The 17,228-nt window shown below is 41.2% G+C and overlaps 1 protein-coding gene across 5 annotated transcripts in view; it reads right to left on the bottom strand.

The window, feature by feature from the left end:
• Nucleotides 1–3,334: 3,334 nt before the first annotated feature.
• NCOA2 (nuclear receptor coactivator 2) overlaps nt 3,335–17,228 on the bottom strand; it is a 303,782-nt gene continuing 289,888 nt past the window's right edge. For 4 of the 5 annotated variants that reach the window (XM_059166254.1, XM_059166253.1, XM_059166251.1 and 1 more), the window contains 4 exons: nt 15,642–15,819; nt 14,725–14,923; nt 12,643–12,732; nt 3,335–7,226 (listed from right to left, as the gene is read on the bottom strand). In XM_059166254.1, coding sequence (XP_059022237.1) covers nt 7,215–7,226; nt 12,643–12,732; nt 14,725–14,923; nt 15,642–15,819 — 479 coding nt within the window. In that variant the 3' untranslated portion in view covers nt 3,335–7,214. The remainder of the gene's footprint in view (nt 7,227–12,642; nt 12,733–14,724; nt 14,924–15,641; nt 15,820–17,228) is intronic. The other variant, XM_059166252.1, reaches the window with a different exon arrangement.

Here is a 17,228-nt window from a genome sequence, read left to right as displayed (position 1 = left end):
TTTAGATGGACCTGAAGTCCTCCATCCTCCATTTTTTTTTTAAAGACTTTATTTATTTATTTGACAGAGATCACAAGTAGGCAGAGAGGCAGGCAGAGAGAAAGGAAGGGAAGCAGGCTCCCCGCTGAGCAGAGAGTCCGATGCAGGGCTCGATCCCAGGACCCCGGGATCATGACCCGAGCTGAAGGTGAGGCTTTAACACACTGAGCCACCCAGGCGCCCCTCCATCCTCCATTTTTAACTGGTCTCTTCGATAGCCGATTAACTGGTTTCCTATAGGCTATTCTTCACACAGTAGCCAGTGTATTGAAAACATAGATAGATCATGTTACTCCCTTGCTGAAAACTCTCCAGTGGTTTCCCGTTGCACTTAGAGTAAAATCCAAATTCCTTACCTAGGCCTATAGGACCTTATATGATCTGGCTCCTGGCTGTAAGGCCTGAAAATCAGGCCTTATATCCTCCTGCTCACCCCATCGGTTAGTTCTCTTCTCCAGCCCCAGTGGCCTTCTTGCTGTCCTCTGGACACCAGAGCTGGTTTCACTTTCATTAATTATCTGTTCCTATTCCGTGCTCATTTCCTAATTCATTTATTGTTTTTACTATCACTTTGTTGCATTGTTTGCTCTTTCTTCAGTTTAACTTTGTTGATAGAATATTAAAGTTTTATAAACTTAGTAACTTTTTTATTTTTTTAAAGGATTTTAATTAATTAATTAATTATTAATAGAGAGGGAGAGCTTGCGTACCTACCATGCACCAGCAGTGGGGGTGAAGAAGCAAGCTCCCTCATGAGTAAGGAGCTGGATATGGGGCTTCATCCCAGGACCCTGGGAGCATGACCTGAGCTGAATGCAGACATTCAACTGAGCCAGGTAGCCCACCTTTTGTCCTTTAAAGAATGCCTTCAGGGGGCGCCTGGGTGGCTCAGTGGGTTAAGGCTCTGCCTTCGGCTTGGGTCATGGTCTTAGGTCCTGGGATCGAGCCCCACGTTGGGCTCTCCACTCAGCGGGGAGCCTGCTTCCCTTCCTCTCTCTCTGCCTACTTGTGATCTCTGTCAAATCAATCAATCAATCAATCAATCAATAAAAATCTTAAAAAAAAAAAGTGGCCAGTTGTTTCAAAATCAGTTTTATGAGTGCATTCCTACTAATTTGACTAAAAATGCCATCTTTCATATCATATATGTATAATTAATCTATTTCTGGGTCCTGTTCTTATGTATTTATCCATTTTGATATAAGTATTTTACAATACTAATCAACAAAAGCCCCACATTGTTTTTCTTATTCAAAGTTTCAATGATTGTAGGTCTTATCTCCCAAAAGCATTTTTATTTCTAAGATTTTAATTGGGATTTGTAATGATTTGGGGGAACTGACTGTTTTTAAATATTGGGCCTTTTTTTTTCCTGGGTTCAAGATGTCTCGATTTTTACAGGTCTACTTTCCTAGATCTTTTTTTTTTCTCCCTTCTGTGTCTTTTATTTATTTATTTTATTTTTAAAATTTTTTTTAAAGATTTTATTTATTTATTTGACAGAGAGAAATCACAAGTAGATGGAGAGGCAGGCAGAGAGAGAAAGAGAGGGAAGCAGGCTCCCTGCCGAGCAGAGAGCCTGATGCGGGACTCGATCCCAGGACCCGGAGATCATGACCTGAGCCGAAGGCAGCAGCTTAACCCACTGAGCCACCCAGGCGCCCCCTTCTGTGTCTTTTTTTTTTTTTTTTTTTAAGATTTTATTTATTTATTTGACAGGCAGAGATTACAAGTAGGCAGAGAGGCAGGCAGAGAGAGAGAGGAGGAAGCAGGCTCCCTGCTGAGCAGAGAGCCCGATGCGGGGCTCGATCCCAGGACTCTGGGATCATGACCTGAGCTGAAGGCAGAGGCTTTAACCCACTGAGCCACCCAGGCGCCCCCCTTCTGTGTCTTCTAAATAAGAGTTTATAGTTTTCTTCATAAAGGATTTTCATACTTTGTTTTAGCTGTAATCTTATTTTATAAGCATTGTATTACTGTTTCTATAAATGGAGATTTGAAAAAATTGATTTTTAGTGTGGACAGAAGGTATCGATTTTTGTATATTCTAGCCATCTGACCGAGATTTTTTATTCATTCTAAAAGCTGGTTGATTCATTTGGGTTTTCAGGAGAGACGGTCAGATTGACCAAAATGTTTTCCTTGTCTACTCCAGTAGTTACACCTCAATTCTCAGCACTGGTAATGAGGGTTCCTTGTTTTGTTCCAACTTAATGGTAAAATATTAAGTCTATTTTTAATATTTTTCTAATTTGACCATTAAGTAAGATGTATCAGTGGGAGTTCATCAGATAACCTTAAATAACTTTAGGACATTTACTTTTCCTAGAGGTTTTCTCATGAAAGGGGGCTGAAATTTATGCTATGCAAATTTACTAAAAGGTATCTACTGAAATTAATCAAGTTTTTTCCTTCCTTTAATTTAGTACAGTTAACAGGTTTGAGAGTTTTATTTTTTTTTTCCCAAAGATTTTATTTTTGGAGTAATTTTTACACCCAGTGTTGGGCTTGAACTCAAAACCTGGAGATCAAGAGTCACATGCTCAGGGCGCCTGGGTGGCTCAGTCAGTTAAGCCTCTGCCTTCGGCTCAGGTTATGATCTCAGGGTCTTGGGATCGAGTCCCTCAGTGTGTGTGGGGAGTGTCTGCTTCTCGATGTCCTTCTGCCCGTCTCCCCCTCCCCCAACTTGTACTCTCTTTCTCTCAAATAAATAAATCTCAGGAATAAGTCACCTGCTCTCCTGACGGAGCCAGCAGGTGCCCCAGCATTGATGAGTTTTCTATTCACTCATGTTGGTTTTATATCTTTTAAAAACACAGTTCCAGATTATATTTACTAGTATTTCCTCTAGTTTATGCCTTGGGTTTTAGGAACTGTGCTTGTATTATTTATCAACTATTAACAAACCAATTGATTAAAACCATCACGGGGCGCCTGGGTGGCTCAGTGGGTTAAGCCTCTGCCTTCGGCTTGGGTCATGATCCCAGGGTCCTGGGATCAAGCCCCACGTCGGGCTCTCTGCTCAGCGGGGAGCCTGCTTCCTCCTCTCTCTCTGCTTGCCTCTCTGCCTACTTGTGATCTCTGTCTGTCAAGTAAATAAATAAATATCTTAAAAAAAAATGTTAAGAAAAATCTGTGAGATGGGTCAGCAGGGGAATCACGTTCAAGTGCCAGGAATAGCATCAACTATTGTCTGAATGTGAGAAATGATTAAACTACAGGTCAGGTATTTTAAATTTAAATGCAGTTATGAATGAAAATACAATATAAACACATTAAAATCGCCCAAGCCATGTAAAACCCGAAGGCATTAAAATTTATTAAATGATGCAATAACAACAGAATTCTTTATTTACAATAGCATTATTTAACATCAAATAAGCAAATAGCATCAGCAAAGCAATATTAACTTGCATAAATGTATTTAAAATTTCTCTGAATATATCTACCTTTGCATAAACTGCTCACACTAGAAATACAAACATCAATGCAGGTGAACAAAGTGATGTTCAGAGTCAACTCCATTTTGAAAATAAATCACAACCTGAAACACTGTAAGCTTTCTCCTGAAGAACCATAGTTAATATATTGCTTAATTTTACCCTTGTATAATCTTTTCATATACACACATCTCAGATGCAACTTCATGAGGAACTGTACAAATAAAACCCACAAATGACAAAGGAACAAAAATGACAGTTAAATGTTTGAAGAAATGTATCATCATCACTATTCAACAACATAAAGGTTAAGTGATGATGCACTTATTCAAAAATTGTACACAATTCACTATACAAATATAATACATTGGACAGCTATGTAGGAATATACAAGACTTAAAAACAGATCTAAGGCATTATGCTAGATTTTAGCATTTTGAGGTTCTTGCACATAGCTTTTACCTGTAGTAAGAAACTTAAAAGATTTTGTTTTAGTCTATAAAGAAACACCAGGGAGAAAATTCTAATTAAAATCGAAGCCACTACAGTAATTTTCTTTTGTGCAGAGAATGCTTTGCTCTTAGGCAGCATACTACCATACAAATACTAGAAAATTTTAAATTCACACCAACAATTAATGGCTTAAGTTGCATTTCAAAATTGATTGTGTATCTTTGGGTTCTGCAAGTGGATCTGTGCCACCCATTTCATGTGTTAAGCCCATATGAACTCCATTTTTAAACACAGATTAAAAATTGCATTATATAAACTGCAAAAACATTGCTTTCGGTTATTACAGGCCATAAGAGATACACGTGGGAGGGGCATTTTTAGTCTTTGAGTCAAACGAATTCATTGTAGTAAAACAGCTCACTTCACTTGTTAAACTTAGCACATTACATGAACACTTAAATGAGTTTTACAACCAAGTTAATGTATGTATACTTTTCACATTATGTGTTTTTCACATTTAGTAATATAAGTAAAACACTGATTATTTTGTTCTATTAAACAAAACCAAGTACTCAGTCTAACAAATTTATTGTTTACAGCATGAGAAATACTGATAATGAAGGGGACTGATTTTGGCTTTTGCTTCTATAGTGATCAATATGATCAGAGGATTCCTTCACTGACTTTTCTTAGTTAGATGTAAAGCAAAATCCACTACCTGGTCTGAGCCACAGGAGAATTTATCATCTCTTTTCCTTCAAAACAGTAATGATCATGAATTACTCTAGATTACCAGTATCACAGGTTTGCAGATTTGTCTGAATTGGGATGGACATTAAGACAGTGGGCAGATGGGTCAACGATACAAGATACACAGAGATTTTTGGGGACAGTGTTCTGGTGAAAAGGGACTGAAAACAAAACAAAGCCAGTTTAAACTCCATTTCTCGTTTGTGCCGTGTGAAGCTGAAGTCGTTCTGATTCACATATCTCTAAAAATCAACTTAAAACCGGTCACAGTAAACTGTGTCATGTGAGCCTCATCACACCGATGAGGTCACGGAGTTCCGGGCCAACATCTGCTCATTTTTTTCCATCTCTGCTGGGCAACCCAGTGGTTTGGTGGAGACGAGCAGAGCCTCTTGAGGGGCCACGTGAGCTGGTGGCCGTCGAGAAGTGCTGTTCCTTGGCCACCTCCCTGTAGTGAGACCCCTCTCAAGTGGAACAAGGTATCGAAATGCAAATTTCCAGAACATTTCTTTAGTATGGAGCAACACTTTCAGACTGTCTACTTAACCATTTATCTTTGGGCTAGATCTCTTTCTATACGCCCTTATTTGCCCGTAGAGAGAGAGAGAGAAATAGGGGTCGTTGGTACATTTTCCACCCTGCCACGAATAAACAAACACTCAAATTTCAAGGAAAAACCTCTCTGTTCCTAAAAAGCCTGGCTAATGAGATATAAAATGCTTTCCTTTTTAGACATCAAAAAGACATCATTCTGAAATTTAGGTAAGAAAGTATGTGAATTAGGGGTTGGGGGGAAATAGCTCAAAAAAGGCCATCAGTTTCTCGGTATTGCGGCTGTCTGAAACTGACGCCCATTAATAAAAGATTATTCCCCTACCAGAGTGGGCAAGAAAAACCATAAAAGTGGCCTGCTTAGTAACATGTAGTCTTTCTAAGGTTCATTAAGAAAGAATATAAACATATAAAAATCAAGAATTGGTTCCTACAGCGGCTGCATATCATATAGATTAGATAAATGATTTATGAGCAGAATCACGAGGTTTAGAAAATAAAAAGTCTTAAGTCTACAAATTAGGTCTAATCAAGGCATCGATATCCTTTACAAAACACCTTTAGGAGACATTGCTATGAAGATATCTAATTTAATACTGAAGTACCTCAATTTTGAGTCAATTCCACAATATGTATACCTCACAAAAATTATACAATTAAAACACTTAAGTTCTCAACTTAAATTATTGCTTGTTTACATATAAATTGGATTTTATGTACCTTACAAAACTTCGGCTTAGTCAGCACTGCTAAAAAACAAAATAAAAAACACATGGCGGAGGTTCAATCTGTTGTGATATCTGCTGTCAATTTTAAACACACTTATTTTTGCCCGTTTTTGTAGGCCAATGTTGCTGGGGAACAGAATAAACATGCTTCCAAAGCAGGTATCCTTAGTTTGATTGGTATCAAGTCCTAACTTTGCTCCTCTCCTTGCCAGTAAATGCATTTTTCTAAAAGTTAATAGTTAGCAATTGTTAAGTGGCTGGCAAAACATTTAAGGAAATAAAGGGCTTACCTGGTTTCTGTTGCTTTTTAGTTTTTTTCTAGCAAGATGAGTGAATGTAGGAGAGAGGTGGGGAAGGCCGAGAGGGGAGGGAGAGGCAGGATCACACAGGGGAAGAAGAGGTGAAGAGGTACGGTCAAAGCTGTCTGAGCAGCCTAAAGGGAGCTTAGTTTGGAAATGAACGTTTCTTCTCAATTCACAATTTAGATGAACTAGCTTGATTCTGACAAAGGAAAAAAAAAAAAAAAAAGGAAAAAGCACTTGATCTTATTAACAGCCCTCTCACAGGCTCCCTTTCATCTGTTCGTAACTGGAAACGCTTCCCAACATGGTCTCTAGAACTTCTACAAAGATACAACTATGATTTTATCGGTCCTCACTCCTTGGGTGTCTGTACATACAGCGCTGTCCATGGTGTCTGCTCTGCTTTTATCCCAAATGCAGGCTATAGTTTAGAACACCTTTAGTTTGATTTTTTTGTTTGTTTGTTTGGGTAATTCTTTTCTTTCCCCGAGATGAAATCTTAATCTTTTGCACTAGACTGATAAGCCAGGGAAAACAAAGCAAGAAACCAGTGTCTGGAACCAAACAGGAACAGAACAAGAGCATGGTTGTTTTCCTTAAATACATACATTTAAATACATTCAATCTGACACGGGTATGAAATTTGCCTGTCAACATTTACTTTGCAGGAGAGATCTAAGTTGCACTAAGGTGAATGCAGTGAACAGACTGAGCAATTGTCTGGACGTGAGCTTCAGACTGTCAAGAGAAGAGGCAGCTCCTCCTGCAACAGCCAAGTGGACTCCACCCTGGGAGCCGGGGCCCAGGCCCATCTGCTGACCTGGCTCTGGCAGAACTGGCTGGCAGGTCGATTGGGTCAAAACAAATAGACACAGCTCTCCAGGCTGGTAAGTGTTTTGAGCAAGTGAGCCCAGTCAGCTGAAGAGAGAAGCAACCAGCTATCTTCAGTGTCAGCAGTATTTCTGCAGGAAAACAGAGAGAAGTGTCAAGTACTTCTGAAGTTGTTATAAAACACCGTTGTAATACTCATCGTGAGATCATCAGAATACCTGGCCATTTTATTTTTTTAAATTTTTTATTAACATATAATGTATTATTAGCCCCAGGTACTTGGTCATTTTAAATACTGCCCATCCTGAAGGCGGCATCTGGCTGAATTACACTTGATTCTAATGCAGACAAGCAGAAGGCACTGGTCCTAACCGGACACATTATTTCTAAAGGCAGCGGATCCTACGTACCATTTTGAAGACGGAGAGACTGAAGTGGATTACCCGTCTCTCCTGAATGACTGCTGCTCTCTTCCCAGCAATATCCCAGACCAGTTCAATCTCTCCCACCTTCTCCAACGAGATTACTAAGATACCTCGTTGCTGAACTGCCCTTGCTTTGTGACAGCATTTTCAGAAGTGGCCACCACTTGCTTACTCCTTCCTCAGAATCATCTGGTACAAATCCACTTTCAGCAAAATGTCTATCTCAGCTCTCCCTTGTGGAGAGATGCCCTGGGTTCTGCGGGTGTTATCCTGGCTTCAGCAAACTGAATAAGCAGGGTTTGGCTCTCGGGGCATTCGTGCTAGTTTTTGGCTGCTATGCAGTGACAGTCTGAATGACTGAACACAGAGGGTTGGAGTGAGCAAGACCCCAGTGGAGGTTGTCTGCTTGGTTGGCGCCAAGTCTATCTGTCAGTGCTTTTCTTTGGCTGTTGACTATGTTTCCCCCCGAGATATTTTATCCATGTAGGAAATACTCTGTGCCAGGTTCTGGGGATATCACCATAACAATACACTTCCGGTCCCTGCTATCAGAACACTGAGTGGGCCAGGAGGACATAGAAATAGCATGGTCCGAGTTCCGTGAGAGGAAACACTGGGTGGTTGCTGTGGGCACGAGTAACAACTGCTTCTGGGGTTTAGATCTTTAGACACAGCACATCAGGGCCACTAGAGATGGTCTAGTTTAAGTCAGATTGGAGAGGAAGTTTCACCTAGTCCCTTGGAAAGAGAGATCTGGGCAGACTGTTGCCAGATTGTGCAGTCTCACGGTCACAGGGGGGCTACCCCCCGCCCCCACCCAGCTGCGTAGCTCCCCCAAGCTTAACCCATGTGCACGAGACCTGCTCTGGCTACACCTCCTCGTGAAGAACAGTGAACGTCCTTCTCTCTATAACAGACAGTTGATATCTACCTTTATTCCCAATTTGTGTCACTTACGTGATTTTATATAGAACTACTCCATGGCTCTGACTGAAATAGGAAAAAAGTAAATTTTCCAGTTAGTCTGGAAAAACAAATTCTATTGAGAAGTATCCCTGTCCTTAGCCACTTGAAGGCGGCAGTGTTCTCTCACACGAATGGACACCAGTAAGCAGCCAGCAGGCAGGATCGGTGTCATGAAAGAGAACATGGAGTGGGACATGCATCTCTAGAGGGATGCTGCTTGGCTTGGCATTTGGCTGTGTCACTTTGGGGGGGGGGTGTCACTAAATCTTTCTGTCCCTCCTACTTCCTAGGGCAGTCATGAAGATTAAACCAAATGATGTATGTGGAGTGATTAAGTACTTCTCGCAACAGGTAAAGTGCTCGGTTGGTGTTCTCGCCACTATCACCATCATCACCACCTCAGAGCGGGTCCTCGTTAGTGATCGATTTCCGTAACACGAGCCAGTACAAGTAATTACAGCCCCGCTTTATACAAGAGCCCTGCAGCTGAGCAATAAACTCAATTTTGGCCTGTTTAAGTATACGTAAACTGCAGAGGCATACTCTAAGTCCTTGTAAAGGAAGAATCGTTGGTGATAGGAAATAGCCGCCCTTCTCTAAATGGTGTTTTGGTAAATCGCTCTGCTTTAAGCAAGGTACAGTTTTAATCTCCATTTCAAGATAAGTGGAACATAGATTCAATTAACAATGAATCACAGTGCTTTCCAGCTCAACAAATAGAACCAGGTTACGGATAAAAATTCTGGAAACAGTTCCTTAATTCACAACAGCATCAAAGCTATTCCAGAAACACAAGAGGCTGCAGATGACTGGCTCACCCTCTGTGCACACATCAGTATTACGGTGACAAGGACGGGTTAATGGCCAGTCATCACTCATGGATTAGAAGGGATACACTGTACCTATTACCCCTGGAGGAAACAAGAGCCTCTGACAGACCGTTCTTTGGCCTTAACATTCACACGAACGAAGTACAGATGGGTAAGCAAGATTCAAGACAGGGACTGGGAAAAACAGGGAAAGTGGGAGTGACACGAATGGTCCAGGCTAGATGACAACAGGCAGAGCCTTCTTACCCTGCATCCTGACGGGTACTTGGGATGGGCAGAACATCCTGTATTTACTGAAAGCTGCTTTTTGTGGTGCTGATCATTCCATCTCAGTTTTAGCGGGCACCCTTTGGGCACCTAGATGTGCATGCAGGTAAATACCCTGGGCCCACCGGCCCACCTTCCCTGCACCTCTGCCTCTCCACTGTGCCCAGGCCCCCTCTGTGGATTAGTCGATCCAGCCTGGGAAGTCCCTGCTGCATTCTGCTTCTTGGAATGGTCCCCCTCACTTCCAGGAGGGATACCCCCCCACACACTTGCTGTGTGGAGTTGGCCAAATTCCCTAATTCTGAGACTCAGTCTCCTCATCGATGAGCGTGGGGAAGGGCTAAATCTCTGATGGGCCCTGAATGTCCCTGTATGCTAGAGACCGAATGGTATGTTCCCTTTCTTCATGTCAGAGGCTTTTCCCTCCTAAGATGAAGTTTCCTAGTGCCTGACACTGAGGGCTCTTCTCAACATGGAGCTGAATCTTCACTGTCTGCCTGTCCTACAGAATGTGGGAAGGTTTCTTTTCCCTTTAGGATCTATAAAATGAGAGAAAGGAAAAGCAACCAATTTTTGGGGAGGGGCCTTCTCCAATGTTACTTGGATAAAACCTTTAGAAAGGTATCACGGGAGCTCTGTGTCCCCTTTGGGGAAGTGGGACGTAGAGTGCAGGGACTGGGAATGCACCCTTTGGGGTCAGCCTGCCTGGGATCCCTTCTTGGTGTGACAGAACCTCAGGTGAGTCATGAAACCCTCAAAAGAGTAGTTCTACCATACAGTTGTGATGTGGTTTAAGTGATCTAGTTTAAACCAAGCCTATAGCAAACAATCATGCTTGTGGTAAATGCTCGATACCTGTTGGTTGTTTCTGGAAAGATTATGAAGATGCCTGGGTGGGCTCAGTTGGTTAAAAATCTGCCCTTGGCACAGGTCATGATCCCAGGATACTGGGATCAAGCTCCGAGTGGGGGGAGGTGTCCCTGCTCAGCGGGGAGTCTACTTCTCCCTCTGCCCTCTGCTCCTCCTGCTTGTGCTCTGACAAATAAGATCTTAAACAAACAAAAAGATTACGAGTGCCTGCTTTGTGGGGGTGCTGGCCTAGGCTGGCACATAGTCATACTTGAAGGTGGCCGGAGGGAGGTCTCATCCTGTGGTTGTGGGTTCAGGGAGGAAAATGTGATCCTGGCCCCAAATGCTTTCTTCCTCCCACAGAGCTTCGATGTGCCCAGAGGTTAAGCTCCCTGGCACTTCTGGGTTAAAATGGGCTATTCTTTAGTGGACGCCTAATTATACTAATGTCATTGTTCCTCTGGGAAGTGCCATCCTAGGTTTTAAGCATCTACTTTATGCACACAAGGCATCAGTGGGTTATGTGGCCACTCTCTGTAGAAGTGCAGTGGGGTAGGGAGTGGGGTGGGGGAGGCAGGACTGGCAGCAAGATGGCAGCCCAGTAAGGGGCTTCAAACTCCAATAAATGGCACATTTAGAGTTTAAACACAGGGCCAATATGAAATATATTCTATTTTCTATATGATTCACTATAGCAACATTGACCATTTAGATGAGCTGTGTATCTGGGTACTTAGAGAAAACATCTATAGAACTCCCCACCCATGGGCCTCTCTGCAATGCATGACTATGGTTCTATTTTTTTTTTTTAAGATTTTATTTATTGATTAGACAGACAGAGATCACAAGTAGGCAGAGAGACAGGCAGAGAGAGAGAGGAGGAAGTAGGCTCCCTGCTGAACAGATAGCCCGATGCAGGGCTCCATCCCGGGACCCTGGGATCATGACCTGAGCCGAAAGCAGAGGCTCTAACCCACTGAGCCACCCAGGCGCCCCAACTATGGTTCTTTTTTTTTTTTTTTTTTTTTAGTATTTTATTTATTTGCGAGACAGAGTGTGCATGTGTGCACGCATGAGTGGGGGTAGGAAAGGGATGTCAGAGGGAGAAGCAGACTCCCTGCTGAGCAGGGAGCCCATTCAGGGCTCGATCCCATGACCCTAGGAGCATGACCTGAGCCAAAGTCAAGAGTCAGATGCTTAACTGACTGAGCTACACAGGCACCCTGGATCTATTAATTTTACTTTTTATTTTATTTATTTATTTGACAGACAGAGATCACAAGTAGGCAGAAAGGCAGGCAGAGAGAGAGGAGGAAGCAGGCTCCCTGCTGAGGAGAGAGCCCGAGGCGGGGCTCCATCCGAGGACTCTGGGATCATGACCTGAGCTGAAGGCAGATGCTTAATGACTGAAACACCCAGGCGCCCCATGGATCTATTACTTTTTAAACTTGGATATTAACAAAACCACCCAAGATCCACTTATTTTGTAGGAAATTGAACATTGATCCTACATTTTCTCCACTGAGAGAGAATTTTTAAGTTAAAAAAAGTTATCTACTGCTAAGGAGTATATCCCTTAGCTTCAGAGGGCCCCTGTGGGCTCACTTATCTACATGCTAAACTGCTTCCAGAGCCTTCCTGTTAACAGATCTGCTTTGCACACAATTCAGTTGGGTTCTAAGTACCAATTATTCTTTTTAAAGATTTGATTGAACACGGTAATATCTTTCTCTTTAGAACAAGTGTTGAAGATAATAGACAAATAATATACATGACTGTTGCCCAAACAAAATGAAATACAGAGAAAACCCTTAAGAAGAATAAACATACACTTAATTAAGGGATAGACAACAATTAGCTCCTCTTCATCCTCCTGAAGATCTAACATCATGATTCAGAAAAAGTAAAAATAAAAGTTTGCTCAAACGTGACTGATTCATTGCTGCTTTTTTGGCTATCATAATATCATTTCAGAGCAAAATTAGTGTTCTTAATTCATACCACCACCATTAGCTCAATTAAAATGAATTTAAAGAAATAATTATTCATAGAAAATCACTGTATGCCACATAAAATTACAAGGTATTTTTCAAAATCACCAAGTGTTATAACTATCTTCAGTCTACTTGCTGACAATGTATCTGCCAGTTTTGGTCTATAAAATACCCACGTTCACTTTACTACCCTATTCACCCTGTGCTATTTCTTACCCGTGATGCATCTCCCTCCTGCTTAATCATATCCATTCCAGGCAGCTGGTTTGGGAAAAGGTTGCCTCCCCTCAGAGCAGGATCATTAACCTGAGGGCACAAGACAGCACAGTGGCTACCTTCAGTGGCACGTCCAAAACCAACCATCAATCTTCCTCCTTGTCTTGGTTTTTAGGAACAGAATTATGGAGAAAGAGGACTCTATAAAAACAGCTCCATCACTGTATCCACTCTCCCACGTATAGATTTGGGGGGGGGGGGTGGAATATGGAGGAACAAGAAAATAAAAGTCACACTAACTGCCTTCAAAATTAAAATTTTCCTTCTGTGTAGAAATTTGACAGAGACAATAATACTAGAAACATTTTCATGCCTTAATATGTTCACCTTTTTGGCTGGTTGTAATGATACTAATGACTCGTATATGGGACTTTAAAGTCATCTGAGAAGCTCCTAGTATCTTTGCTATTTAAGTTAGTTAATTGATTAGCAAGAGCAAGTCTGAGTACCCAAACAGTGCTGAATTTGGGGAATCTTCTACAACCAAGTGAACTATTCATTAGCATTCATACAATTAGTAAAGGTACAAATACTAATACTGTATAGGACTGATTTTGTCTGAAGAAACACGCTAGAGTTGTATTTTTTTGGCTTCTCAAATTAATTCTGATACTCAAAAGGTTTAAGTCTATGCAAAAGTTTCTATACAGAAGTGATCTGGGTTATTAAAAATGCACCAGTTTACTTCCAGATAGGCTGAGACTAGACTATGTCAGTGGCCCTGGCTTTATAGTTTCCCTAGAAAGAGAATCAGGAACCACTACTGGTTTCTTTTTGTAGAAAATACAAAATCAACACCATGTTTTCTCCACTGAAACGATTAAGAGTCTATCTTTAATTATGTCTCTTTAATTTACCCAAGTAAGCATTTAGCCACCATCAATTCAACTACAAGAAGTGCAAATTATTACACACACAGAGCTTTCTTAAATTGCAAAGGGCTTTGAATTTTCTCATGCACTACTCTGCATTTTTATTAACATCTTATAGAATAAAACGCTGAGGTGCTGTAAAATTTAGTAAAATTTTCACACAAATTGTGGTTTACCAACATCAGATTAAATAGACCTAATCAAACTCTGAATCTTTCACCATTCTCACAATTCTCATCTAACTGGAATATCCAGTTCTGTCAGTGACTTACTAAGTCATTTAAACCCTCCATGCCTCGATTTCTCCATACATGAAGTAACACTCAGGGTCCTTGCCACATCTCTACTTTGCATGAACTACTGAGGTAGTAGAATGCCAAGCCATTTTGTGCCCTTTAGAAAGAAGTCTTCTGTAAATACGATTTAAAAATTACCAACTGATATTTTTACCTGTGGCTCAGCTGCCTCAGATTCTGAATCCCCGGCTGACTGAGGTAACAGTGTGCTGAGTCTCTTTGCCACCAAGTGAAGTTGGTGTGCTCTTAGGGATAGTAGAATCACTACAGCCTTAGTCAGAATTACAGTCTCAAGCAGAAGCCTTTTAAAAATATTGGCCAGAAAATTATGGCACCCACATCCTCAAGATGATGGATTAGAACAGTTTTTGGATGACCGGTGTCATTTAAAGCTAACTGGGTGGGGACCGGGCGGGGGATGGAGTGGGGAATAAAGCTAACGGGATGGCAGGCAGTAAGTTCGGCCTTTGCGATTCATCTGATTTTTCATTTAGAAGAAAATCAGTTCTTTAGCTATAAATCCAAAATAAAGCCATTTAGGAAACACATTTACCATTCCATTTTTAGAGATTCACTTTAGATACTGCTAAGTTCCTCAAATGATTTAAGTGACAAAGTTAAGAAATACTTTCAAATATCCTTGAGCCGTCAAGAATCCTTTCATGTTTATTTCGTCATTAACAAGTATTTCTGTTAATGGCACTAACACAGGTGAAAGTAAGGTGAGGAAACACTCATCAAAATAAAAGTGGGAGTTGATGGTAGATGTTAAGTATGTGGCAAGATACACTGAGTGCAGAAATAGGCAAAAAGTTTTGATCAGAAGACAGTGGGCTGCTTCTCAGGGTGCTCACCTGCTCGGGACCCATGGAGGACAGCCCTGACGTAGGCACGGAGGTCACTGAGGTCATGCTGATCTGTCCTGTCATCTGGTTCATGTTGCTCATCCCACCTGTGTTGGTCGCCATGGATACATTGATGTTCATATTGTTATTGTACATGCTGGTGTTTGCTTGTTGCCCAAAGTGTGGTGGGGACTGTTGTGAAAACATGCTAGAACCCAAGGAAAAGATGAAAATGTCAAGAGTTGTAGGGCAAACAGGCAGGCAGTTCTGCCCGCTGATTTCTCAGGCAGTTACTTCACTTACTTCAGAATGAGTAAATCTAAGCTGAAAGAATCCAGGGTGGGGCAGCCAGCAGGGGTGGAGTCCGAAATGGTAAGGGGAAGCGCTCAAGGAAGCTGCAGGGGTGACCACGCTCCTCTCCTTTTCCTAACCTCACTGGGAAGGTCTAGAGATCTAGTTTCCACTTTCACGTTTGCAAGTAACAAGCTTTTTAAAATCTGCTTGCTTTTATTGCATGTACTGATAAAGGATGGCTTCTAAGGCACTGCCATCCAGAGTGGTTTCTTGCTTAAACTGGTGGGGTGATACCTTCTGAGGGGAGTTCCTTTCATTCCTAAGGAAAAGATATGGAAAGCTTTTGTAAGTTCTGATAACTTTTGCCCTAGGAAAATTAAACTTCCTTAATAGTTTATTTGACATTGTTTGCTTGAGCAAAAAGTTAAGAAAAAAACAGTAAAGATGGGCACCTGGCTGGCTTACTCATTAGAACAAGTGACTCTTGATCTCAGGGTTGCGAGTTTAAGCCCCTCTTGGGCACAGAGCTTACTTAGTTTAAAAAAAAAAAAATTACAGAAAAGAGACAGGTGGTCTACAGAAAGATTCCCTGGTGATCATTTATATCAAAATGCCACATAAACATGGCATACCTGTTTCCGGCCATATTCCCCTGTGCCCACCCGTTCATGTCAGAGGAGGCCTGGTAGGCTGGATTGGCTTGAGACTGCTGCATCATGGGGCTCTGGGTATGCGCCATTCTAGGCGACATCAGAGGGCTCTGGGGCGTCGTTGCCCCGGTAAAGCCTGGATCAGGCTGCTGACTTATTCCTTCAAAAACAAAACAGAAATTGGAAAGAGATTGTTAGTGTTATGGTAGAGACTAGGGAGGAAAAAGAGAGAACGTTCAAATTAACATACACATAGAAAATTACTTTCAAATACCTGATCATGTGCTGGTTAATTATATACACCTTAAAGAGACTCCAAAATGGGATTTAATTCATGAAGCAAGAATTTCCATATCTTCCTTCTCTACAGTGGTCACAAGGGTGCCTAAGAACCATGTTAACCACCATGACTAGAGATGGAGAATATATTGTTCTGTCCCCTTATCCCTCTCCAAATCAAGAATGAGTCAAACAGGTATATTTCTCTTTTACCTGAAATAGTCTTTACATTTTTATGTATCAGTATAACTGGGTTGTTTATAAACTTTAGGTTAAGATTAAAGTTCAGCTGTATATAAAAAGTTAACACCTGAATAATTTTTTATTGAATCAAGTCATTCTGTGATGAAATCAATGCATTTTTAAAAGTAAGTAACTGCATCACGATTAGCCTGTTTTGTCTTTAGAAAGGGCTCTATGGTTCTTCAGTGCTATCTAAGATGAGCAAGAATCAGACAAATTCTATGTAAGCTTCTTGTTCAGTGTAGAAGCAAATGGCATTTACGCTACAAGGAGCGGAAGAACTTTCAGAAGACTTTTCGAAGTCATCAAAAAGGACACAGAGGAACGGAGCTTCAGAACAAAGGCAGCAACTCAGGAAATTTCAAGGACAGTAAGGGAAGCGTGTTTCTGCCTAGATGTGTGCAACGTGCAGATTTAATTGATACTCAGATTGGCTGTGAAAGAGAAGTTTATGATTACACAGAAAAAGCTGCCCAGTAACTGTTTCTTTAAAGAAACAGGAGACATGAATGTAAGCACCACACAGACTTGATATTTATAGATAACTCTGGCAAAAGATAGGTAAAATCATTTAGAATAGGAACAACATAAGCACTTAACTTTTATCAATAATTTAACCTTTCATTAAACATGACATGCACACAAATATTAATGTTTATGATATGAGACATCTGTCTCTTAAGACTGACATTAAACAACAAATCAACACGAAGAAAACCTAAAGGCCTTCCACTGGGGTTTCTAGGTAACACTTCTCACAAATTATCAATTCATTAAAGCTTCATCTTTTTTTTATTTTTATTTTTATTTTTATTTTTATTTTTTTTTTAAAGATTTTATTTATTTATTTGACAGAGAGAAATCACAAGTAGATGGAGAGGCAAGCAGAGAGAGAGAGAGGGAAGCAGGCTCCCTGCTGAGCAGAGAGCCCGATGCGGGACTCGATCCCAGGACCCCGAGATCATGACCTGAGCCGAAGGCAGCGGCTTAACCCACTGAGCCACCCAGGCGCCCAAAGCTTCATCTTTTTAAAAAAAATTACAGAAT

The sequence above is a fragment of the Mustela lutreola genome, chromosome 3 (assembly GCF_030435805.1).
Source record: "Mustela lutreola isolate mMusLut2 chromosome 3, mMusLut2.pri, whole genome shotgun sequence".
In the NCBI taxonomy this organism is placed as follows: domain Eukaryota; kingdom Metazoa; phylum Chordata; class Mammalia; order Carnivora; family Mustelidae; genus Mustela; species Mustela lutreola.
The sequence above is the reverse complement of the archived record's forward strand: the minus strand, read 5'-3'. Positions and strand labels throughout refer to the sequence as shown.